Here is a 24,974-nt window from a genome sequence, read left to right as displayed (position 1 = left end):
CTCCACAGTCCACTCTTCTGGGGAAAGAGGTCCTGGTTATAGGATGTAGCACTTGGCAGCCAGCTGGAATGCTGCAGGTGCAAACACATGGAAAGTGACTGTTCATACTTCTAAGCCTGGAAGATGGTCAAGCTTCATGTCCGCTCACAAGTGAGCAGGATGAGGAAGGGGTCAGTGGGACTAGGGAGGGGACTTCCTGAGGCCCCATCATGTGCTCTCCCCCAGTCACACCACGCTTCCCACTCAGCTCTGAACTTCCATGCCCACTCCCTTAACAGCCAGATGGGCAGTTTTCCATCTCCTTTTTTATTGAAATATAAAAAGTGCAAAGGTGAAATACATGATTGGTGCCAAGGAAGTCATTAAGTGTGAATGTGAACACTTGATTCACAGTACAAGCCCCCCACCCCCCCAGGTAAAGACCAGTGCGGGAGGGGACAGGAGAGGGACCAAATAGATCCATGAGGCTCCTCAGTCAGTGGGGCATGAGCAACACCTGATATACAAAGGAAGGCAGAAAGCAGAAGCCTGGGCTTGGCAGAGACACAGGGACTGACAAGGAACCAGCAGCCACTGGAGGCCCTGGGAGTCCTGACATGCTAGTGTCCTGGGGAGAGAGCCCAGTGAGGTCAGGGCCCAGGCCACACCCAGCTCACAGATGGGACAGGACTGGTCATTGAGGATCCCCATGGAACAGGCTTGGCCAAGGCTGCAGAAAAGGGGTTCCCCAGGAAGGGACACAGGTGGAAAGAGGGATATCCCTCATCATCAGGGTCCAGGGAGGTTGCTAGAACTTACCTGGCAGAGGCCGATCTAATTAGCAGTCTCTGCCCAGCCCCTCCAGGAGTCCACAGCTGGAGGAAGGAGCTACCACAGATCCTGAGGCACTGAGTCATCCCTGGCCAGGGCAGGGACTCCACAAGAGACATGGCTAAGGATCTGTCCAAGTGGGAAGGGAGGGGGGGCAAGACATGAGGGGCAGGGCGGGGCAGGGGGTCTGCTTGTCACTGGTCTGACCAGACACTAGGGGGCTCTCAGGGGTGGGAATGGGGTGTCTATTTTGAATGGATGCTGGGACTCAGCCCTGTCATCCAAGCTGCCAGTCCTGGTTAGAACCAGGGGGTTAGGACACCCTGGGGGCAGTACCACTTGGGAAAGGCTGACCCAGGATGTGTGGAAGAGAAGGCAGACATAGGAAGCCGACTCCAGCCTGCCGTTCACTAGCTGTGGAAGTACCCAAGGCTGAGTTGTCAGCGGGGAGGGCAGGAGCAGGGTGCTGGCAACCAGGCCTTCACCCAGACAGGGAGGAGCCTCAGCAGGGCCAGCCCAGGCCCACACAGCCTTCCATTCCCCAGCAGTCAGGAAGGGGAGGACCAGCCCCAGCTACCAGCCCAGCCGGCAGTGATTTTGGCATCTCCAGTTACCAGGGAAAGAGGCAGGAGAAAGCAGGTTGCTGGGGCCCGTCCTCCTGCCTGAAAAGCCAAGGCCAGCTCTGCAGAGCTCAGCAGGAGCCAGGTATCCAAGGAGGCAGTGAGAAGTATAAGGCGAAGAAAAACGTCTTGTGGTGACAGCAAGGCCTCCAGGGCTGGTGAGGTGGGCTGGACAGAAGGAGGGGTCGAGTCAGCTAGTTGGCTGGCTCCAGTTTCTATCTCTAGATGGGGGAGCCTCATGGCCCCTTCCTGGGCAGGAGCCCCGGGCTCCTGTAAGGCTGAAGCCAGGAGGAAGAGTCCAAACTGGGGCTATAGGAGAAGGGGGTGGGTGGGGCAAGGGCTGGGCTCAGAGCCCCTTGGAGTCAGGAAACAATTCCCCTTGATGATCCAGGAGAAACTTGGTGAAGGTGTTGATGGGATTGATGGCCTTGAGGGTGATGGCAGCATCCTTGGCCCAGAGCAGGTTAGGGCCGAAGACAACAGCCAGGTTAGTGTTGGTCATCTTGTTCTGGTCACAGAGGGCAGAAATCTGTGGAGGGAATCAGGGGGCTGCAGCAGGAAGCCATAGACCCTGCTTCCCATGCCCAGCAACCACGCCCAGGAGCAGCAGCCGTGGAGGCTCCTCCCCCCTCTCTGCAGGTAAGTGGTAGAGGCCGAGGTCTCACCTGCACCAGGAAGGCAGTGAGGAAACGAAGCACCAGGTAGTTCTCCTCAGGCAGCGTCTGGAAGACCTGCAGTGTCGCCTCCACTCTCTGGCTCTCATCAATGTCTATGAGGAATGGGGGCCCAGGTCACAGGAGCCTGAGGCTGGGCTGGTTCAGGAAGCCCTGAAGTCAGGCTAGAAGGGAGACCCCAACCAGACTTTCCTTGGAGGACAGGCCAAACCTGCCTGCTCTGAGTCCATCTGCAACCCCACCCTGTAGTAGCAGCACAGAGCTGGGGAGGGAAGAGACCGACACTCACTGAGGAAGCCCACAACGTGGGGGTAAAGGTCAAAGGTGAGCAGGGGCTCAGGAAGCTCCCGGAGGAAGGTCTTGAGAATGACCGCTGGCAGGTGCAACTCATTGTAGTGGTCGAAGTCCACAGGCAGCCCTAGGGGCAAGGAAGAGAGGAAGGGTGGAGAGGAGCTGGACCCGCCTGGAGACCAGCAGGCAACCGGAAGCCAAGCAGGCCCCACGGCCTAACTTCGCCCTTGGCAAGAAGCCTCCTCCTCCCACTGAGACAGGGGACACAGGTGCAGGCCATCTGGGGAGTGGGCGCTCCCAGCACATGCTAGTTATTCCTCGCCTCCCAGTGACCCTAAACCCGGGCCCTAGGAGCCTGACTGAGGAGGAGGCAGGCCTGGGGCAACCAGGCTGGAGTAAGACCCATGTAATTATACCAAATGCCACAGAAACCTCTGAGACAGACAGACACACACACACACACACACACTCTTTCTCTCTCTCTCTCTCTTTCTCTGTACTGGTCCTGTGGGTCTCAGCACATCCCTGGGCCACTCACCCATGTTGTATTTGTGCTGCACTTCGCGTACAACTTGGGTGTTGGCTGACCTCCGGAAAATCCCCTCAGTGGTGAGAGCTGGGAAACAGTGAGCCTAGTGAGTCTCAGAGCTCTGGGGCCATGTGCCGACTCCCCCACCCATTCTCTGTCTCGGGGTTCCAGGCAGGGTCCGTGTGGGTGCTGGAGTGTGTGGGACCTCGCCCAGCCCCGCCTAGCAGCTTTCTGGGGTGGGGGCGGAGCTGGGAGATACAGCTGATGGCGAGGGGCGGCCCGGCACTCACCGTGGGCCTGCAGGTAGGCAACCGTCTCCCGCAGCACGAGAGGAATGGGGTCCTGCTCCGGGTTCTTCTCCCGGAGGCTGTGGGCACAAGGCAGTGAGTGGGATCCGCACCCCTCCGGGTCCCCAGGCACCAGCCCCGCCCACCCTTCGCATACTCACTGCTGCAAGGAGACCCCGAACTGCTGGTTGGGCAGCGGGGGCCGCGGTGGCATGGGCTTGGGGGCTGTCGCAGGGCTCTTCTGTGTGGACTTGAGGAAGTCATCATACCTAGGGGAGCACAGGGGAGGGTCAAGCCCTCTACCTGGTTCTGCAGTCACTATGGCAACTCTTGTGTGTCAAGCACGTGCTGTGCTATTTTACATGGATGACCTCATTCAGTCCTCCCCTCAACCCCACTTTACACATGAGAAAGTGAAGAGATTCAGTCACATAGCTTTTCAGTGACTGAAATGGGATCTGAACTTGTTCTCTCTGACCCCATGCGCTGTCTCTTAACTCATTACATTCACTTCCTCTGTGTATCCTGGGGTTCCCAAGGCTGCTTCTCCCCTCGGCCGGCATGTTCCCCCACAAACACAATATTCTTGCACCATGTGCCACTGGGCACCTACAGCCCCCGCCCAGCCTCACTTGAGCACTTGGCGAGGGATCCCCAGTTGCTCCAGCTTCACGTGCTCACTCAGTTCACTCAGATAATTCACATAGAAGATCTTCTGCCCAAACTTGAAGCTGCCGACAGAAGAAAGGGTATGGGTCCAGGGCGGGCCCATTTCAGCAGGCCTCCACTGTCCCCTCAGCAGCCCAGATCAGAGGCCTAGCCCCAAACTGGACTGTCTTCAGGATGCTTGGTGTCCTCGGGTATCTGCTTTAGAGTTCAAGGGGCAGAACAGGAGCCCAGTGCCCCATCCTGGGCCCACTCACCTAATGATGGGCTTAAACAGGATGAGCAGGGTCTTGATGAACATGGTGGGGTGCACGATGTACAGGGCCTTAATGTTCTTCTTGTACCTGCAGGGGCCAGGTGGGAGCTCAGGAGCGGGCATGGCAGGAGGGGCACAGAGCTAGGCTCTTACTGACACTGATTTGACTAATGATTAAGCCTGCAAGGTAAGTGCTACTGTTGCCGTATTTTTACAGGTTAGGAAACAGGCTCAGAGAGGTTAAGTAACATGGAAAGTCACAGAACGAGTAAGCAGAGAAACTGGGATTTCAACCCAGGCCATTTCAACTTGAGATTCTTTGTGTTTAGTTTCCCCAGGCCGGGTACCCGCCTCTTCCTGGCATGCAATATGTTCCTGCCCAAGCCGAGGGCAGCCCAGAGCCTGGCAGAGCTTCTGCCCCCAGGCCCTGGAGCCCACTGCAGGTCCCAACCCACTTGCGGTCAAACTCCCGGTAGGCGTCGCGGAGCCAGCTGAGGGAGGGCTTGTTGTCGCTGGTCAGGCCGTGGTGCAGGTAGATCAGCGTGTAGTCGCTCTCCACATACTGGTCCAGGGTGTGCTTCAGGTACCTTCAAGAGAAAAGCCCCGCTCGGGCCTGCTCTATACACAACTGGGGCCCCATTAAGACAGAACCGGTGCTCCAGGAATCCCCTGCTTGTGCAATAGCCATCCCCGGCTCCTGCACTATGTATCCCGGCTGCACAGTCCATCACCACACTGTGGTGCAGGAGGTACAGGGGAGTGCTGGGCTGGGCGGAGGAATAACAACAACAGCTCTGTTTTGAGCACTGACTTGAAGTCAGACCAGGACTGTTACTAACTGGAGCCGTCTTGCATACCTGCAGTAAAAATGGGATAACATTCCCCTCACGGGATTGTCCTGAATAATGATGATGATAGTCACCATTTATCAATATTCAGCTTTTAGTGTCTACCAAGCACTTTGTGTACATTATCTCATGCCTTCCTCATAATAATGGAGGCTGATATTATCCCCTTCTTATAAGTGAGGGCAATGAGGCTCAGAGACATCAAGTGCCAATCTAAGGTGACACTTGTGGTGGAGACTGGAGCTGAACTAACTCCAGATTTTGCCTTGTTGACCATGGGACAGCTCTGCCTTTTACAGTCAAACTCCCAGCACTGGCTGTAAAACACAGTGTCCATGAGAGGGGGCTGGGGTGGCCAGAGGGTCCTCTGATCCAGCAAGGGGGGTTTTTATGGATCAAAGATCCACACCTCAAGTTCCTTATGCTCACAACACAATTCCTGACACTCAATACGAACATACATACATACAGGTGCAGAGCCACCTGAGGTGCAGAAGTATGAAGGGAATGAACACGAATTCCAGAAAGGGAGAGAAGTCCAGTGGAAAACCCTCTTTCTGGTTCACCAATGGCTCCCAGGGCCCAGCAGGAACACCACTCCAGGCTGGGAGGCTGCACATGCAGGAATGCTAAGGGCTTCCAAGGGGAGGTGAGGAAGGAGGGTAGGAGCCACGGGAAATGCCCAAGGATTTGATTAAATGCCAGATACAACCTGACCTAACCCAGAGAGGGTAACCTCAACACTGGTCCACAGGGGCCGGGCTGGGCCAGCACCAGCAGGCATGTGAGGTGTCTAATGCAGGACTTGTTATCATGATTCAGATCATTAGCACTACATAGTGATATACCCCTGATACACACTGAGCAAAGAGCTGTCATATAAAAAAATGGCATTTTGCAACTATAAAATAGCAAAAATTGTAGTGATGATACACTCATCCTTTGATGTGACGGATGTTAGAAACCTTTTGGAGGGCAACAAAGTGATGTTTATCAGAAGCTATAAAATGTTCATACTCTAACCCAGTAAAAATATGTCCAGGAATTTATCCAAAGGAAATAATCAGAGATGAACAGAAACATTTCTGTAAAAGGCTTTTCACTGTAGCCTGTTTTATAATGGGGAAAAAAGTTGAGCAGCAAACTAAGCGTCCGACAACAGGGAATTGGTTAAATAAATCACAGGACATCTATAAATAGAATACCTCACAGGATGTTTCTGCAGTCAGAACCAGTCTGAGAAGCTGGATGTGAGAACAGGGTTACCCTTTGGAGCAGTGGCTGGAAGAGCAAAGGGAGGTATGTGGGTGTGGAGGACATGGGTATATTTAGTTTTTGAAAATTCATCAAGGAGTATATATAATTTGTTCACTTTTCTGGATATGTGTACGTCAACAAAATGTTTTTTGGAGGATGGACAGGATGGATTACAGAGGGCTTCCTGAAGGCAGCCGAAGCCAGAATGGGGGCAGCCTCACTCAGCGAGCTCTCTCCTGAAACTGGGTGCTTTCCCATCTCCATCCTCTGACTTCCTCCTACTCAGACCATAATCTGGCCAGGAGTCTGTCACCTGCCTTGTCAGACGCTGTGTTACAACCAGAGAGGAGAGCATGTGACTCGGCCAACCCTCAGGAGGGCCTCCTTGGGCCATTCCTGGCCCGGCCACGTGATGGGCCTGGACAAGCCTCTGCCTGCCTGCTGGGCTGAGGAGCAGTGGGAGGAGGGCTTCGGAGACGGGAAAAAGAATTCACCTAAGGCTGGGGATACGGGCCGGGCCCTGGCTCACTGCACAGCAGAGACTGCACTCAGGCGCCTCAGCTTCCACCGCTGTAGCCCTGACCTGTCCCCCTCTCCACACACACAACCAAAAAGCTGGAGTGGGCAGGGCAGATGTTTTTAATGGCAGGGAGCACTTTAAAGTGGTCAGAAAAGGAGTGCAAGATGGAAACTGTACACACATTAAGGGGCCCCAGGAGGAAGTCAGTTACGGCTCTGCCTCCATGGGCCCCGCACATGCTGTGGGCCCAGCGTGGGCCCAGTGGAGCCTCAACAGTGAACACTTATCAGAACAGAGTCTGTCAAGCTCCTGCTCTCAGTCAGCCTTCAGACTTGCATCAGGAGGTATCTAGAACAACCAAAGGTATTACATGCCTTGGGCTATCAGAACCCTGATAGGAACAGAGGTTGGGGGCACTGAATTTGGCACAAATAAGGTAACACTATTCACACAAATGTTCAACACTCAACCGCCTCGGAAGCACTGTGTCGTTATCGCAATCAGTCCTCATATTTGGACAGTATTTTACTTTTCAAAGCATCGTCACATGCAGTATCTCACTCCCACGAGGAAGGAGGGCTGTATTATTATCCCCTAAGAAAAGTGAAGAAAAAGAGACATACAGAGGTGAAGACACTTGTCAAGGTCACACAGACAGTTCCCAGGACTAGAAACCAGGTCGGACTCCTAGCCCAGTGCTTGCCTCCTAATGTAAAATGGCTCCCTCAGGAAAAGAGGGTGTCCCCTGAGGGAGGGGGCTCGGTACCCCTGGGGCAAGAAGGGACAGTAAAGAAAATGATGTCAGGTTGTAGTGGGGATCTGGGCACAGGCCCCCGCCACTTTCCCAAGGGTACTCACCCAAGGAGCTTGCTGTGGTCCAGCTGGTGGCTTGGGGGCATTCGGCAGGCACTAAACACAATGATCTTCCGCCCATACTTGTCATCTCCTAGGTGCGGAGAAAGATGGAGCACAGTGGGTGAAGATAAACCAAGAGAAGAAGGCTGAGGAACTGAAAGGGGCCAGGCCTGGAGATCCGTGCCAGTTAGCACTGGGGCCAGAGTGGCCCATGCAGCAGACCTTCTGGCAGCTGCCTGCACTCAAGGGTGTGTTGCTGAAGAGAAACAGGTGCTCTCAGGGCTGCTGAGCTGGGGCGTAAAAGAATAACATAACTTTTCAAAAAAATCACACCTGGTGAAAACAACCGAAATGTCCATCAGTGGATGGGTGGATAAAGAAAACACGGTGTATCCGAGCAATGGAATATTTTTTGGATACAAAAAGGAATGGAGTACTGATGCATGCTACTGTTGTGAACGAACCTTGGAAACATACTAAGTGAAAGAAGCTGGACACAAAAGGCTACATACTGTATGGTTCCACTTACACAAGCTATTTAGAATAGGTAAGTCTGTAACAACAGGAAGCAAATTAGCACTTGTTGGTGCTGGGAGGAGGGGAGAATAAGGGTTGAAGCTTATGGCTATGCGGGTTGCTATGGGTATGGATGAAATTATGGAACTAGACAGAGGTGGTTGTACAACACTGTGAGTGGACTAAATACCACTGAATCGTACATACTTTTTTTTTTAACTGAAGTATAGTCGATTTACAATGTTATATTGATTTCTGGTGTACAGCATAGTGATTCATATATATATATATTCCTTTTCATTTTTTTTCAATAGAGACTATTACAAGGTATTGAATGTAGTTCCCTGTGCTATACAGTAGGACCTTGCTGTTTGTCTATTTTATATATAGTAGTAGTTAGTATGTGTAAATCTCAAACTCCCAGTTTATCCCTCCACCCACCCCTCTCTGGTAACCATAAGTTTGTTTTCTATGTGTGTGAGTCTGTTTCTGTTTTGCAAACATGGTCACTTGTCTCACTTTTTAAGATTCCACATATAAATGGTATCATATAGTATTCTCCTTTCTCTTTCTGGCTTACTTCACTTAGAATGACAATCTCCAGATGTATCCATGTTGCTGCAAATGGCATTATTTTATTTTTTATGGCCAAGTAGTATTCCACTGTATAAATACACCACAACTTCTTTATCTAATCATCTGTTGATGGACATTTAAGTTGCTTCCATGTCTTGGCTATTGTAAATAGTGCTGCTGTGAACATTGGGGGTGCATGTATCTTTTTGAATTAGAGTCTCCTCCAGATATATGCCCAGGAGTGGGATTGCTGGATCATATGGTTAAGTCTATTTTTAGTTTTTCAAAGGAATCTGCAGACTGTTTTCCATAACGGCTGCACCAAACTACATCCCCACCAACAGAGTAGGAAGGTTCCCTTTTCTCCACACCCTCTCCAGCATTTGTTGTTTATGGACTTTTTTTTTTTAAATATATTTTTATTTAAGTATAGTCAGTTTACAATGTTGTGTCAAAGTTCATGGACTTTTTAATGATAGCCATTCTAACTGGTGTGAGGTGATACTTCATTGAAGTTTTGATTTGCATTTCTGTAATAGTTAGCAATATTGAGCATTTTTTCATGTGCCTAATTGTACAGTTTGACATGGTTAATTTTAGGTTATGTAAATTTCACCTTAACTAAAACTACAACCAAAAGTCACAACCAAAAGTCACACCCACCAAAGCAATTGTTATCTTGCTAAACATCATCTTAAAACTCCACACTTATTCCAGAAGTAGCCTCTCTGAGCAGCATGTATTTGAAAAACGTCGTGAAGCTACCTTCTCAGAAAACCTGAGGCTACTGAGGAAATCAGTCTGATTACTTAACAGTCATGTCTCAATTTTGACTACTAACAACACTTTCTGATTTTATTGCCAGAAGTATTTCCCACAGTTGATTGGCCTCTGGACATTTTTAAAAATCATATCCTTTCTCGTTAAGGATATTCTAAAGAACAAGGAGTTCAGAGTTTGTATTGCTTTGAGAAAGTGCACACTTGAGTGTAATCACAGAGGGATGTCTGTCCAAAACTAGTCACTGTTTCATGGTCTGACCATCTGGCTTTGTCATGAAGCCGGGAGCTCCTGAGATATACGCTACTGCCTCCCAAGGTGAGATGCTCTTCCAGGGTCAGTGTGGACTAGGGACCCCAAGCAAAGCTTGATGGGGACAAGGCCTGGTCCCCATGCCCTCACGTCCCAGGGCCTGTCCCTTCATCTTTACCCACGTGCCTCTCCGGAGTCACCAGACCACACTGGCCTAATCCCCATTGCTTCAGAGGCAAATGAAAAGACCACTTACACAGCCTGCACAGTCTGTCCTCCTGCCTCGGAGGATGAAGGACCCTCCCCTCATGCCTGCTGTCATCTCTATGTTTAATAAACTATGATCTTGATGATCCTTCTTGGTCAATGACTTAACCCAGGACTCAGTGCTTTTCCAAAGTGGTTGCCAAAGCTCTAACCCTTTTCTCTAGGGCTAGGGCAAGATTCCATGGAGGGGATGAGGAAGGCTTCTGGAATGTAGGCAGCATGGCCCCAGTGCCTGCTGGGGGCCCAGCCCAGTGTTTTGGCCTGATTTAGTGCCTCACTCCCAACAGTCTGACTACCATGTCCAACCTGTGGATCAGCCCCTTCAACTGTCCCATCTCCACTCAGTACCTAGCCTCTGTTGGCCCTGAAAGGTCCTAGCCAGGACCTTCCAAGAGTTTCCTGGGTCAGGGTTTGAGGCCTGGCCCACCAAGCCCTAGGGAGGACCTGTTCTCCTTTTTAAACTGCCCCAACTTCTAGCCTTGGAGAATTGAAAATGTCTACCTGCCCCCAACTCTCCTGCCTTGACTCCTCTTTTCCTTCTGAACCCTACCCCAGCTGTGGAAAAGTCCCTTAGAATGGCTCACAGGTCCCTCCAGGCTTGCCCTCTACCCCGACCCCGATTGGCTCACACGAGCACCCTCCCAGCACAGAAGTGCCTGCAGCCCAGTCTGCATCGGGCAGCGTTGGCCTCTGTCTCTCTTGCCAGACAGAACTTGCTCTTCAGAACAATTCTGCTTCCCTCCTCTAGGCGAACTCTTGCATCCTTCAGACTCATCCCAGGCATGATCTCCCAGAAGCCTGTGTCCTCTCCTCCCTCCCCCAGGCAGGTTAGCTGTCCCTTTTCATGGCTCCCAGCATGAACCATCTAGCATCTCTGTCGTGACAATTTGACTCTCTTGTATAACTGTGTATGTGCCTGTCTCTTCTAGTGGCTGTGAGTAGCCTGAAGACAGGACCTGTGTCTCATCCATTTTTGAATGTCTAGTTCTGGTCCAGAGCCCAGCACGTGGCAGGTATTCAATAAATGTTGTACAGAGTCACAGGTCAGCACTACACAGTATGCATCATTCTACTTCTGAGTTTGCTCACAGTGGTATCTAGGTTATGAGACTGCTTTAGACAGTTTCCCAAAGCCTGGGGTGGAATTTCTCGACTTAAGCCAAAAACCCTCTGCAAGTGTGTCTGAGGAGGCGACAGTGCAGCTCCATCCAGCAGCAGGTTTATTTTAAAGGACCAGGTGCCACCTGCTCTCTTTCAAAATATGGCCTGGATCCTGAGGTGCTGGGTCCCTTCCAGGCCAGCAAGGGATGGCTTGGCAACCTACTGTTAGTCACTTCCCACAGGCTCGGACAGAGCAGACTGGAAGGGAGCAGGGATGAAGGTTAGACCCGCCAGCCCAGCCTTGTGTACAATCTGGAGCTTCAGAACCCCCTGGGCCTTCTACCATGAGCCTGAGAGGGGAGGGACGTGATCTGCCGACTCCCCACTAAGTGGAGGAAATGCCCAGGATGTAAGGGAAAATGCCAAGAGGGGCCAGGGGATTCCAAAAAAATTATCTTTATCCCTGACCTCCAACAGTTAGGGCAGTCCTCACTGGCTGGCAGATTTGAGGACTTAGGCAGGGCAGAAAGTCTGAACTCACAGGGCTCTGGGATTTAAAGAGCTGGTAACTGATCAAGCCAACAACTGCGGTGAGGGGCCAGGGGCCTGTGGTTCCATCACTCAGTTGCCTGTAATTCAGAAACTGGGTTCTCAACCAGGGTTCCCGCAATGGGCATCCACTAACGCTATGATGTTATATGAAAAAGATTACAAGCACATGCAAGTGTTTTCTGGGGAAGAGGTCCATACCCTTCACAGCCTTCTGACCAGTCTCAAGAACCATTTCACTGGACTGTATATTCCTTGAAGGAGGCAATGTGCATTTTTTTTCTCAACAAACCCTCAATGCTGACTACTGGGCTTGTTTTAGAGTAGGTGTTTTATAAATGTATGCTGAGTGAAGTCAGGATGAGGATAGAGGGCCACAGGGGGATCAGGGAGGAGCTGGATGGCAAGACTTCTAGACAAGCAAGGAACGAGATATGAGCCACCCCAGGGCCTCACCCCTGCCCTCTCCTCCCTGAGTGGATTTCCATTACTGGCTTGGGCATTTGCCAGCAGGCAGGGTGATTGCTTCAAACAAGAGGCATGTGTCAAAGGGCCTGGGACTCCCATCCTGATCTCAGAAGAGAACAGACTTCTGTCCTGGAGACTGAAGGGAGAGAAGGATCTAGCAGCACCATGTCTCCTGAAGCCTGAGGGAGAGGGCTCAATGCGGAGGCAAAGCGTTTGTGGGAAGCACCAGGAAAAGCCCAGCTGCCTAAGAATGAAGTCTCAGCATTCCCCAGATACCAATCAGGACCTTTCCGGGGCGGGAAGGAGGGGATGGGCTGGGTTTTCAGCAGGAGCAGCAGCAGCAGCAGCAGCAGCAGCAGCAGCAGCAGCAGCAGCAGTGCAGCTCCTCCAGCAGGCATTCTGGGACCCGCCAGACCAGCACCCTCCCACAACCTGCAGAACAGGCCAACCAAGGAGAGGGGAGGTGGGAGCTGGGGCAATGTGCTGAAGCTCATACATTTGTTAAAATGTTAAAGATTGCAGGAATATTGCAAGCCAGGTGACATCATCGTTGGTAGCTTGAAATCTGCTGTCAATAGTTAGAAATTGCAAATGCTACAGAAAATACAAATAATAGCCTTTTCTTTTTTTTTTCCTTTCAGGAGGGCTAACTATTAAACATTTACCAGCACACACACCACTGGAAAGACCATGGAGCATGACAGCCACTGCTAGCAGGCAGAAGCAAGGCAGCAGAGGAGTTGGGGACATACTCTGTCCTCCCTTCTAGCGTGGGCTTTTTCTCTGGTTTCTGATGCCAGGAAACTGGCCTCCCAGGACGTCATCATAGTCGCACCAAGTGACTCTTGCTCTAGCAGTGCCAATCTAAACTCTTCTTGGCAGTCAGAGAGGCACACACATGGGGGACACCCCCACCAGAGAGGCCTTGAGCCAGCACTCAGGCCAGGCCATTGCTCACTGCCAGTCCCACGCCCCTCATGGGCAAAGCTCTTCTTCCCCTGGAGCTCCTTTCCCTCCTGGCTCTGGATGTGTCCCTGCACAGCCCCAACCCTGTCAAACCTCCCATAAATCCTTTATTATTTCCAGCTCCCAAGTACCGCCAGCTCCCAGCTCCCCAGAGTGGGGCTGCAATTAAGCTGGCCCCACCTGGCCTCCACCGAGAGCCCTTCCTGATCCACATCCCAGAGAGGCCAAGCACAGAGAGCCAGGAACACACCTACCTGGCTGGGCCCCCTCAGGCTCATCACATCCTGGAGAAACAGAAACATGTTGCAGCTCTACTTGCAGGGGTCACCTGGTGGGGGCGGGGGCAGTCTCCCCTGCTCCGCCTGTGACTTGGCCACATAAGCCAGGAGGATGTCAGGATAGAGAGTCCTTCACATTAGACACCCCCACACCCCAGTCAGGTCCATCTCTGGGAGTGAGGAAAGTTCTGAACCTTCAGGTAATTCTCCGTCCTCAGGGCAGGACCAGGCCAAAAAAGAACTCAGCCTTGCTCTGTAGGGGTGAGACAGGCCATAACCAAGTCCTCCAACCCAGACTAGGGCAGGCACTAGGAACACAGATGCCAAAGAAACACCTTTGACACTAGGGACAACCTCTCACCTGCCCATTCCCTCCCAGAGCTCAGCATTTAGGAGAGCCGGGGCTCCCTACTGCTTCCAGGACCCCCTCAGCCTGTGCCACACAGGGCTCCAGAGGCCACCTGCTGCCTGGCTCCCCCTGCCCACCCCAGTGCCTCAGAGCAGGGCCATGCTGTCATCCTTGCTTATAGCCACCTGGCCTCACCACCTAGGACAGAAAACCATTAGGGAAAAGACAAAGGATCCTACAATTCCAGTTTCCTCTTCTAGCCGGAGGACCCTAAGGGCAGTAACCAAGTCATCAACATCTCCGCTACCTCCCCTGTTCCTGGAGTCTTCTGGGTCCTGCAGCATGAAGAGGAGGGTGTGGCTCACTGGGGCTGAGACCCAAGGGGGGGCGCCACACCCATTCTTAGCAGGGTAGTCTCACTGCCAGGAACCTGATGCTCCAGGGGTCATGTGGCCCCTAACTTCTAGAAAGAGGCTCTGCCATTCCAGACTTCCTTGGATATCAGGTTTCCCAGGAGGGACTGGTACCTCCCTGATGGGGTAGAAAAGCTGACCTGAGGGCAAAGGGAAGCGAGATGGATGAACACTTATTTAGAGTCAACTGTGTTCTGGTTCTGGGCTAGGCCTTGACTTACGTTCATTACTGTCATCTTTACAGCAACACTGTGAGGAAGAAATGAGCTCAGAGAGCAGAGCTGGAAATCAAACCCAGGGCTTTCACAGAGCCTCCCGCATACCATCTGCCAAAGGAGACGACAAGGTCACAGGTCGGGATGTGGTTGAAAGTGAACAGGCCAAGTGGCCATCATAATCAAGCCTGTGTTTCTAAAGAACATGGAGCCTCAAGAGCCCCAGGGTCAGGAGTCAGACCCTCCCCTCCCCTGCAGCCCCTTCCCCTGAGGCAGGAGGAGCTGACTTCCTTAAGCCAGGAGGGCAGACTGTGAGGAAAAAGCTGCAGTGCTGGATGTACTCACCTGCCACCTCCACAATCTGGTGCCGGGCGATGTCGTAGTAAGGGTCATCCCACTTCAGGTGTGTGACAGGTTCTGGGGAGCTGCTTTTGGAGTCATCTGAGAAATATAGCAACACCAGTGGATAATCTGAGGGGCTGGCACGATATTCTCCCTGAGATTTGTGCCCTTTGGCCCTTCCCCCAGTAAGGCTTGTGCTCTCAGCCCCACCCTGGGGCTGGTCGGCCTGCTCCCATCCTGCCCTCCTGGGGTCTTCCTTCCTTAGGAAGGGGGTCTCCCCTGTAAGGTGCCCATGGCTGCTGAGATCCAGCTGTGCCCACCTGACTTGGGAAAGTCGGGCATTTCATCTGAGGGCCAGTTCTTCTCATCAATGGAGGCTAGCTTCAGCTGGTTCAGAGCCTGGCTGGTGTCATCCAAGGTCAGGTCGTCCTGCAGCTCTGAGAGTGGGTCCATGGCCCAGCCTGTCCCCCACAGCTTCACACCACAGAACCTGAAGAGAACCCTGGGGAGATGGGAGCCAGCGGGCATGTCAAGGACGCGCTCTTTTGACCTATAACTTCTAAAGCAAGCCCTCCTTCCCCCATTCCTCCCTCCCCTGAGCTCCCCTGTCCCTGTTCCTCAACATTCCTCATTCTTGCCAAGAGCTCCATGTAGCTCCTGGTTTTCCTGGCTCACAATTTTCTGGCATGTTTCCAGAAGAGGCAGCTGGGGCAAAGGATGGCACAGCTCAGTGCCTGCCTTCAGGTCCTCCAGCTGGAGGGGGAAGAGCTGTGCCAGGCCCCGCACTGCCCACTGCCCAGCTGGTTCTGTCATGTAGTCCCAGCTGCATGGGGCAGAGGGTCACGCCCTTCGCCTTGGGGGTCAGAGAGCACAGAAGCTTCCCAGACCCAGTTGTGGGGTAGAGATGCTGCAAGAATCTAAGGAGCACAGGGCTGCTCCAAACCCCATGCCTGAAGAAGGTCAGCAGAGGCCCCAGTTACTCCATCTCTAGCTCCTGGCTCAGGGAAGAGGAGGTGGCCAGAGACCACAACATCTCAGAAAAAAGGCCAGAGCTGAGGGGCCCAGCTGGGTTTGCCCCAGGATAGGAATGAGGAGCAGGACATGGATTCTGCCTGCCAGTCCCTGCAGACAATCTGCAGGCTCCTGCGGGCTCCCAAACCACTCTATTCTGTGGGGAGCTCCTGACACTAATTTCAAGGTGGGAAAGGTCAACAGACTTCCCTAAGAATTGGGGGGCATAGCTGGGAAAGGAGGAAGCCCACAACACCCAGAGTGTGGGGATGCAGGAGGTGGAAAATAGGAGAGCAGCTGCAGCAGGCGGGAGGGAGAAGAGCCAACTCTGAAAGCAGTTGCCCAGGTCTGGGGTCTGACCTGGAGGATGTGACTGCGTGCAGCCTGGAGGAGGCATCTTTTGCCCTCAGCCCTAACAAGAAGCCAATCCCTCTCCGTTCACAATCTCACCGTACAGTGTGAGGGAGGTGAGTTTCAATTCAACCCACTCGTCCAACCCCAGAGAAGAGGCCATTGGAAGTCCACTGCATTCCTGGAGCCCCCAAAATGACATATATGGTCAGAGAATCTCAGGGCAGATAAGGAGTACAGACAAGACCCAGGCATGGGTAGGGAGAAGAGGGGAGAACTGTGGGCCAAGATCCAGACCCTGAACACCTCTAAGCGATGTGACAACCTCCTGCACACGTCACAGCCTGCTAAAGACTCTGGATGGCAAACCAGTGGCAGCAGGGCAGCAGCTCCCTATTTACGTAGCAACAACCTAGCAACAACTACCCTGTTACCAGGGCAACCACACTGATTCAGTGGCAAAAGCTGTTTCAAGCTCCTGAGCCAAAACTGAGCAGCCAAACAGCCAAAAAACCCAACCAAATGAACAACAACAAAAATCCTTCTTTTGTTCCCTCTTCCTCTCCCCTGGCCTTATCTGCTACTCTTATTCACTGCTTACCACCAAAATACAAGTCCCTTCCTGCAAACAGAGTTCCCTCCCCTACTGGGAGTGCCTTTCTCTCAGTGAGCGCTGCTGTACTGTCACCCCAGCTCCCCATTCTGCTTCAACCCTCCAACAAAAGCAACCCTCAGTCTTGAGGAGTCCACACCTGATTCATCTATAAACTCCTCCCTACATTGACCCAGGAGGCTGTGAGGGCGTGTCCAAAGGGGCCCCCAGCCGGTTACTAGGGACAGAATTCAGCTCAAAGTAACCCTCTCCAGGCCTGAGCCTTTTCTCCATCCCTTCTGTTCGGTTACTGCCCAGGCACCAAGTGCTCCTTCAGCCCTGCCCACAGCTATTCCAGAGAAGTCTTTCTGCACACAGTGGGTGCTTGATGCAATGAGAAAGGCACGAGATGAGCTTTAAGGAGACCTGGATTATGGTCCTAACTGAGTTGCAAAGATGCCAGGCAAGTCCTTTTCCTATCTAGGCCTAAATTTCCTCAGCTATAGAAGTGAAGACTCCTCCCAGAAATATAATTCTCAGCATTCTAAAATACTTGTGCTAAAATGAACGGCAGGCAGTGTTAGAAGGAACAGCTGGGAGCTGAAGTATGTGTGAGGGAGGGAGAGAGGCACTCTCTCAAAGGGAGACGAACTTGAACTCCACCTCTTCCAGTAACTCCTCTATTTTGTCAGTTCTTCCAGAACTGACCCCTCCCCCACTCCATACCCTCCTTTTCCAACATAAGTAATCACAGTTGTTTTCACCTCCCAGCCAACCTGGCATCCTTTATGACTCTTCAACCCACAGCTGTTGTCCCCTGTGAACCCAGAAGCTTAGCTCCCATTTATGTGTGTGGTGGAGGGGGGAGCCAGTTCAGGGAAATTCTAACATAAAGTACTGAAAATGAAATATCTTGGCTGCCTAAAATTCCTGTCACTTACAAGTTCTGCTGCACTCTGCAAAATATTCCTTAGTCTCAGATTAATTTTTCTCTTCTTAGTAAGTAAAATGTCTACCTTTTATAAAGTCTTCACAAGTCACTTTAGGCAGAGGTTTTAACACTTTGGGCAGTCCTGGAACTCTCTAAAATTCTGGTGAAATTTATGGACTTTTTCTCTAAGAAAAATCAGCACATGCATGAAATTTTAAGGGGTTCACAGGCCCTCTTAGAATCCCTGTTTAAGAACCCCTGACCTCCTCAGAATTATATCTGGGCCCAGAGTAGATGCTCAGTCATTTGCTAAATGACTGAAGGAATCAATTCATATCCTAAGAGGAAAAGGGAACTAACCGCCATGAGCTGGATACAAATTATCTTTTCACAACAGTACGAGTGAGGTATGTACTACTAAACCCATTTTACAGTTTGAGAAACTCGAGGAACAGAAAAAATAAGCAAATTGCTTAGAGTCATACAGTAAAGTCAAGATTTTAATCCCTGCATGTCTAAAGTGTTCTCTTTGGGCAGGTCAATCCCTGAGTACTTCTCTAAGTGCTTGTCATTCATGGGATTCTCAAAGTTATACAAAAGGGCAAAGTAAGCCTCTCCCCTAATCTCCTCAGCGGAGAACTAAAATAACAACTTGAAATCCTTTTCTCTGGCATTGGGATCACCCTCCTAGTTGGGGCTCCAGAATTGTGAAAATGCAAATCCCACAACACAACAGCAAAACTTTCAACTACAATCACGTTTGCATAGAGCTTATGGTTTACAAAACCCGGATTGGGTGTAATTATCCCATTTCACAGATTAAGAAATAAATTTTGAAAGTGGCAAGGGGAAACATTTCTCTCAAATTTTTGTTCTTAGCGCTTCCCTAGATTGGACCTGGGAGATTACCCCTTCCCATGAGTTTGCTGGACGACAGCGAGCGAAGAGCCAGGAAGAAGGGAGCAAGGAAGCAAACTCCTCTCACTGCAGACCCGAGAGTGCAGCAGAATCCCCGCAGCGGGAAGTCCAGGTTCTCAGGCCCCGTTCCACGCCTGCTCCCTTCCTCGGGTCCGCTCGGATCCTCCCCATCCGAACCCCAACCCTTCAGATGATCTGGCCAGTTTCTTCCCTCCCCCCACCCCCCACCTCCCAGGGAGACCTCGCGCCTGACGGCTCACCGTGGTCGGGTACCGCTCCCTCTGCCACGCCTGTCAAAAATCGGCAAACATCCGGCTCCGCGCTCGAACGGGAACCGCCCCCTCCCTGTCTCTTCATACCCCAACCACTTCCGCCAAACCTCCAACCCACTTCCGACCCGCTGCCCGTTCCAAACATGGCCTTTCCAGGAGCCCCACCCACTTCCTGTACGTGCCCGCCTACGTGCCCTCCTGGAGGAGGCACAGTATAACCGTCCGACTTGTCCCCCCACCAAAAAAAAGAGAGGCCACTGTAACAGTTAGTTCCGCTTTCCCGGATACTCGAATCCATGGTGGACCTCCGGAATCCTAATCTCGTATTGTTCTCAGACAGAGATTTGCCTAACCAGTACTTCCTAACTCCCGGTCCTGTGCACCAATGAGGTGTGACTCTTACGATTCTTTCCCGAGTGGAAATTTGGACGTCAATTACTGTTTCCGGGGGGAGCTAAGGCGGCAACGCTTACTTCCGGCAGAGGAAGGCTGTCTGACCGGGGATGGAAGAGGCGGAGGAGCTGCTCTTGGAGAGGGAGAGACTGCAGTTCAGTGAGTGACCTGTGATGTCTCCGATTCTCGGCCCTGGCCTAATACACCTAAAGTTCTCTGGCCCACTCTTCCCTCCCCCGGCCCTTTTCCCCCTGAGCCCGGCATCCTTCTCCGGTGCCCTCAGCGTCTCTGGGGGCTTTTAAAGTGTCCTTGAACCTTTCCGGGGCCCCCTTAGAACCCTTACAGATATCTCAGACTCCTGAGGCTTGGCTGAACCTGGGGTTTTCTCCCTCACCTTTCCCCACCCCACGACCTGTTGGGCCGTCTCCTCAGTGTCTTCCTCTCTACCTGCAGCCCCCGATCCGCTCCTCGGCCGGGACTCAGGATGGAGCCCTTCCGGAGAAGGTTGTGCACAGGGACTCAAAGACTTACTTCCTGGGACGACCCGAGCCATCCTCAGTCTAAAGAGCCTCCCCCGGGGCTTGGCCCTTGGCCCCTCACTCGCCGTGGAGCGGTGCTTTGGGATCTGGTGTGTCGGGGAATCCTTGCAGCCGGGACTGCTCTGGGGGCCACTGGAAGAAGAGTCTGCCTCGGGGCAGAAGGGCGATGGAGTGAAAACGAAACAGGAGGTATTGAGGGAGAGGATGTCTCCTCTCCGTAACTGAAAATTTGGAAGAGGTTCAGACATTTCTGGACAGCGCTCCAGTTTGTTAGAAGATGCAGGGTATTCCCAGAGATAGGAGATAGTTTTGCCTTTTCTCTCCAGTACGGTCTCTTTTCCTCACTTGCAGTAGTTAAGGAGGTGCAAAAAGTTGTTAAAAACTGGATTAGTAGAGTATCAGCAGTAGAAAGTCAAGAGCAAAGGTTGTGGGAATTAAAAAGCCATGGGATCAAACCCCACTTCTGTCACATAGCTAGTTAGATGGTATGCCTCACTTAACAAATATATAAAATAAAGGAATGGCTGTTTCCTTTATTTTAATCCTCCAGGATTATTTGGAGCAAAAAATGAAACAGCACAGGTAAAGGATTTCATTGCATAAGTCCTCAAAAGAATTTCAAAGTTCATGTACGTCTTACTACTTTTTCTGTTTGGTATTCACTGGAAGGCAGTAATATGTTCAGTTTAGTAATTCTCCACACCTTGGGAGGGAAGTGGAGGGACAGTTTTTTCGACCTTTACTGAATGAAAACTCAGAACAGTCCTGTAGAGGCAGATCCAGAAACCATTAACCTTCCAGAGTCTTCATCTTAGATCTGTTTCAGGAGAAGTTACATCAGGTTTTTTGTTTGTTTGTTTCACCTTGGGCCCCTCAAACACATGGGAGAAGGACTTTTATTGGTTTATTTCAGGACGTGTCACTAGGCCTGTGGGGAGACGTGTGTGCTTGTGAGCAGAGTTCAGGCTGGACCAGGTAAGTTACAGGAGAGTGTGTAGTGAAGATGCTCCTTTGAGGCTTTCTGTTATGACATGGGATGGAACCAGAAGCTGACTATAATTCCTCACCCACGGATCTTCTGCATTGAGTGTTCCTAAGGCATGGGGTCCTAAAGAACCCAGACTGCCCAGGAGCTGGGGTTTTCAGGGAGGACCACTTGAAGAGGGTCTCCTGAGCCAGCTCTTGCTCTGCTTTGCAGTTTGGTGCAGAGAGCCAAGCTGGAGGGTGAGGGGAACGTGGCCCCGGTGCGGATCAGCGAGAGGCTCCACCTGCAGGTGTACCGAGTTGTGCTGCCAGGTTTTGAGCTGCTGCTGTGGCCCCAGCCTCCCTCTGAGGGCCCAAGCCTCACCCAGCCCAGGCTAGAGGAAGAGGCAGCCATGGCTGTGACAGAAGTGGAGTGTTCTGTACAACAGGAAGTGGCCTTCCCTGGGGAGGATGCAGCAGAATCTCGCACAGGTGTGTGTCAAATAAATGCCGGCTTCCCAAATTATCACCAAAATAACCTGTTGATAAGAGAAAGCAGAGCTTGTGGCTCAAGAAGATAAGGGAGAACAGTAGCTTTTCTGAGGGAAAGGGCAAAGCCTGGATATTTAGTGACATTTTGAAGTCTGGTATAGGGTAGATTTTTCAGTGTGGGATGGTGGCAGGGCTTGATTAGGATTGGGTAAGGATCATGACATAATAGTTTAGGATTCGTGAACCCAGCAAGATCCAAATTTTCAAGTAAGATGTTTACAGAATTTGGGGGTGTAAACTGTTATTTGATGCTTTTTATTGAAGAGTGATGGGTCTTTTCCTTAGAGTGAACCATGTAGTTGACTTTTGAACAAACAGGGGTTAGGGGCACTGACCCTTCCAGCAGTCAGAATAATCCAAGTGTAACTTACAGTCGGCCCTCCACATCCATGGTTCCACATCCGTGATTCTGCATCTATGGATTCAGCGGACCATGATTGTGTAGGGCTGTGGTAATTACTGTTGAAAAATATCTGTAAGTGGACCTGTAGAGTTCAAACGTGTGTTGTTCAAGGGTCAACTGTATAGGTGTATACGATTTTTTATCTTCCTGAGTTAAGTTTCCTGGAATAGTAAGGTCATGTTGATGAAGACAGCAGGCTGTGTATAAGGTTTCCAATTTCTTGTGTTCTGTCTGGGCTGGGGGTGGGGGTTCCTTTATTTTCAGATGAGCTGAAGTGAGGAGGTAGTGGTCCTAACTCATCCTAAGTGCGTGTCTCCAGAGGGAGAACAAGGGCACTCTGGGAATGTCTCACTCGAGGGATTATCCAGACATCTAGAGAGCTCTGGTTCCCAGGAGAGCCTCCCAGAAGGCACCTGAGACTGGACAGGAAGATAAACGGAGTGTGTGGCTCAAGTTCTAGGGAAGAGATTGCTGTCATTGCTCCCACTGCAGCTCAGGGGCTGAAGAGGAGAAGACACATGTTCCCATAATTTCCTGGTGAGACCACTGTGGCCACCTGCTACTTTCTCTATGTGCCCCACTCTTGCTTTACAGATCCTGGTCACCAGTCACCCCTAAGCATTCAGACAGACAGTATGGTGAGCCCTGAACTTAAGCCCCAAAACCAGGACCAGGTTTCCAAGGAGAGGCAGCCACTTGGCCCATCATCTCAGGATGGCAGCGTGGACGAGGAGGACCCACCCCAGACACAGATGTGTCTGGAAGTTCAGAGCAGCTCTGCTCCCCGGCAGGGCCCTGAGAGCAGTGAGGCCTGTTCCTCATCTTCCGCCACGGACCCACAGCTGCACGCTTGCCTGGTCAAGAAGTTATGTAGCTCCAGTGATCAGCGCCCCCCCAGAGCGAAGACCTCAGGGCCCGGCGCTCAGCAGACTGGAGAGCAGCAGCACCCTGGCCTCCCAGCACGTTTGCGGAGCCCTCCTGGTCCAGCAGGAAGCTCCTCAAAACAGGGGCGACGGTACCGCTGTGGGGAGTGTGGCAAGGCCTTTCTGCAGCTGTGCCATCTGAAGAAGCATGCGTTTGTGCACACGGGCCACAAGCCCTTCCTTTGCACTGAGTGTGGCAAGAGCTACAGCTCAGAGGAGAGCTTCAAAGCCCACACTCTGGGCCACCGTGGGGTGCGGCCCTTCCCCTGCCCACAGTGTGACAAGGCCTATGGCACCCGGCGAGACCTCAAAGAGCACCAGGTGGTACATTCCGGTGCCCGGCCCTTTGCTTGTGACCAGTGTGGCAAGGCCTTTGCCCGCCGGCCCTCCCTGCGGCTGCATCGCAAGACCCACCAGGTGCCGGCGGCCCCGGCCCCATGCCCGTGCCCAGTGTGTGGGCGGCCCCTGGCCAACCAGGGCTCCCTACGGAACCACATGCGGCTCCACACAGGGGAGAAGCCCTTCCTGTGCCCACACTGCGGCCGGGCGTTCCGCCAGCGGGGCAATCTGCGTGGGCACTTGCGGCTGCACACTGGGGAGCGCCCTTACCGCTGCCCGCACTGTGCCGATGCTTTCCCCCAGCTGCCTGAACTGCGGCGCCACCTCATCTCCCACACCGGGGAGGCCCACCTGTGCCCCGTGTGCGGGAAGGCCCTCCGAGACCCGCACACGCTGCGGGCTCACGAGCGCCTGCATTCAGGGGAGAGGCCTTTCCCGTGCCCCCAGTGTGGCCGTGCTTACACGCTGGCTACCAAGCTGAGGCGCCACCTCAAGTCCCACCTGGCCGACAAGCCCTACCGCTGCCCCACCTGTGGCATGGGCTACACCCTCCCCCAAAGCCTCAAGCGGCACCAGCTCAGTCACCAGCCCGGGGCACCCTCCAGCCCGCCCTGTGTGCCACCTGCTGCTTCTGAGCCCACTGTGGTGCTCCTGCAGACTGAACCAGAGCTGCTGGACACTCGCAGTGGACAGGATGGCTCCCCAGCCCAGGACGTCTTCGAGGTCACCATTGCCGAGAGCCAGGATAAGTGCTTTGTGGTGCCCGAAGAGCCAGGCCCCAGCGCTGGCCTGGTGCTCATCCATAAGGACATGGGCTTTGGCACCTGGGCAGGAGTAGTGGAGGTGGAGACGGGCACCTGACACCCTCGCCACTCCCAGCTGAGCTCTACATAAAGACTAGTGTTTCCGAGGTTTGGGTGTCTGGATCTTTCTCTTCGGGTTCCCTAATTGAGGCCAGTCTACAAGAAGCAGGTCAAGGACTTCCCTTTCCTGCTTGAGGACGACCACACTGTTTCTCAAGGCCCTAATAAGATAAACCTCTTCTAGATGTAAGATCTTCGTATTATCGACTTCCGGTGGAGCTTGTTCTGCCTCCCTCTCTGGGAGCTCCTTAAGGTGCTTGTTCTTTCAGCACAGCAGAGCTGACCCCGCCCAGCAAGGTAGTCGGGTTGCAGGTAGCACTGCTGCCCTGCCGGGTGCTCAGAGCTGGAATAGTCACTGTCATCGAGCTCCCTAAGGGACAGGAACTTCTATTTGGAACCAACGGAATGACTTTTAAGGGTTAAAAGGCGAGAGAGGCTCAATTCACAGCTCACAAGTCTCTGTAAGCCAGGCAGTAGGTTATTTTGGCAGCTTTTCTCACCACCTCAGGGCTGTGAAGTTGGTTTTCATTCTGTGCTGAAGGACACCACACTCTTCGGAGGTATCTGGGGCCAGGTCTGCGCCCTTAGGTGCGTGTACCTGGCCAAAGGCAGCCCTGTTGAGGGAAGGAGCGAGGAAGAAGTGCCTGCCCGTGGTGCTGGGGACCCACGAGGGCAGAGGGTGCTGGATGGGAGTTGGAAGAGGCGCACTGCCCGGTGCTGTGGACGAGTTTGATGGGATGGCCTGTCTTGGTCAGGGGCATCGGGGAAGGTTTCCCCCAGGAATAATAATAAACAGCCTTTATTATGGGCCAGTCCTTTGTGTGAGTTTATTTATAGAATCCTCTTAGCAATCCTGTGAGGTAGGTGTGAGGAAACTGGAGAGCAAAGAGCTTTAAGTGTCCTGCCTGAGGTGACAAAGCTACTAGGTGGCAGAGCTGCGGTTCAAGCCCACGTAGCCAAGCACTGGAGTAAGGCTCTCCACCTCTGCGCCCTGCTGTCCCGTGTTTCAGCTGCGACCTGAGGGATGAGTAGGTGCAGGGGAAGGTGGGGGCGTGGAGAGCTGTTTATGGAAAAGCCCTGGGGTCACAGCAGGAGCGGGGTGGGGTGGGGTGTGTGAGCCACTAAGACCAGCGTGGCTGGAGCAGACATTGAGGGGAGAAGGGCAAAGCCAGGCCACATGGTTCTTGCTTCAGGACTTTGGGCTTCATTCTCAGGACACTGAGAGGCTCTTTGAAGGGA

At 52.5% G+C, this 24,974-nt stretch overlaps 2 protein-coding genes and 1 long non-coding RNA gene across 5 annotated transcripts; 2 read left to right on the top strand and 1 right to left on the bottom strand.

Annotated features, from left to right (window-relative positions):
• Window positions 1-287: 287 nt before the first annotated feature.
• Window positions 288-18,903, bottom strand: ARHGAP1 (Rho GTPase activating protein 1). Of its 3 annotated transcripts, XR_012509599.1 has the most exons (14): window positions 18,749-18,879; window positions 15,006-15,187; window positions 14,689-14,784; window positions 7,617-7,704; window positions 4,589-4,720; window positions 4,135-4,221; window positions 3,844-3,942; window positions 3,373-3,480; window positions 3,215-3,291; window positions 2,934-3,011; window positions 2,394-2,522; window positions 2,096-2,199; window positions 1,425-1,959; window positions 288-939 (listed from the first exon to the last, which is right to left on the bottom strand). XR_012509599.1 is itself a non-coding variant. In XM_010964601.3 (13 exons), exons 2-13 carry the CDS (start codon window positions 15,136-15,138, stop codon window positions 1,777-1,779), a joined length of 1,314 nt encoding a protein of 437 aa, XP_010962903.1. In that variant the 5' UTR covers window positions 15,139-15,187; window positions 18,749-18,903; the 3' UTR covers window positions 288-1,776. The 3 variants fall into 3 exon arrangements, 2 of the variants coding, with proteins under 2 accessions (XP_010962903.1, XP_074228184.1); XM_010964601.3 differs by having other exon boundaries at window positions 288-1,959; window positions 18,749-18,903; XM_074372083.1 differs by lacking the exon at window positions 18,749-18,879 and adding an exon at window positions 18,563-18,690 and having other exon boundaries at window positions 288-1,959.
• Window positions 1,943-10,087, top strand: LOC123619608 (uncharacterized). The gene is made up of 3 exons (XR_006728275.2): window positions 1,943-2,069; window positions 4,228-4,320; window positions 7,709-10,087. It is a non-coding gene; the product is annotated as an uncharacterized LOC123619608 (long non-coding RNA).
• Window positions 18,904-18,966: 63 nt separating the features above from the next.
• ZNF408 (zinc finger protein 408) lies at window positions 18,967-24,543 on the top strand. Its single transcript, XM_010964600.3, has 5 exons — window positions 18,967-19,312; window positions 19,607-19,881; window positions 20,606-20,667; window positions 20,891-21,147; window positions 22,205-24,543. Exons 1-5 carry the CDS (start codon window positions 19,264-19,266, stop codon window positions 23,731-23,733), a joined length of 2,172 nt encoding a protein of 723 aa, XP_010962902.1. The 5' UTR covers window positions 18,967-19,263; the 3' UTR covers window positions 23,734-24,543.
• The last annotated feature ends 431 nt before the right edge of the window (window positions 24,544-24,974 follow it).

Source organism: Camelus bactrianus, chromosome 10, assembly GCF_048773025.1.
Source record: "Camelus bactrianus isolate YW-2024 breed Bactrian camel chromosome 10, ASM4877302v1, whole genome shotgun sequence".
Classification (NCBI taxonomy): domain Eukaryota; kingdom Metazoa; phylum Chordata; class Mammalia; order Artiodactyla; family Camelidae; genus Camelus; species Camelus bactrianus.
Note: the sequence above shows the minus strand (reverse complement) of the source record. Positions and strands in the feature narration are given on the sequence as shown.

What these genes read in the sequence shown, in the direction of transcription:
- ARHGAP1 (XM_010964601.3), bottom strand. Translation starts at nt 15,138, where the DNA reads ATGGACCCACTCTCAGAGCTGCAGGACGACCTGACCTTGGATGACACC. An exon ending in TTCGGGGTCTCCTTGCAGCA is followed by an intron (nt 3,292 to 3,372) that starts GTGAGTATGCGA and finishes TTGTGCCCACAG; the next exon opens with CCTCCGGGAGAAGAACCCGG. An exon ending in TGCCTACCTGCAGGCCCACG is followed by an intron (nt 3,012 to 3,214) that starts GTGAGTGCCGGG and finishes ACTGTTTCCCAG; the next exon opens with CTCTCACCACTGAGGGGATT.
- ZNF408 (XM_010964600.3), top strand. Translation starts at nt 19,264, where the DNA reads ATGGAAGAGGCGGAGGAGCTGCTCTTGGAGAGGGAGAGACTGCAGTTC. An exon ending in GAGTGAAAACGAAACAGGAG is followed by an intron (nt 19,882 to 20,605) that starts GTATTGAGGGAG and finishes GGTTTATTTCAG; the next exon opens with GACGTGTCACTAGGCCTGTG. An exon ending in TGCAGCAGAATCTCGCACAG is followed by an intron (nt 21,148 to 22,204) that starts GTGTGTGTCAAA and finishes CTTGCTTTACAG; the next exon opens with ATCCTGGTCACCAGTCACCC.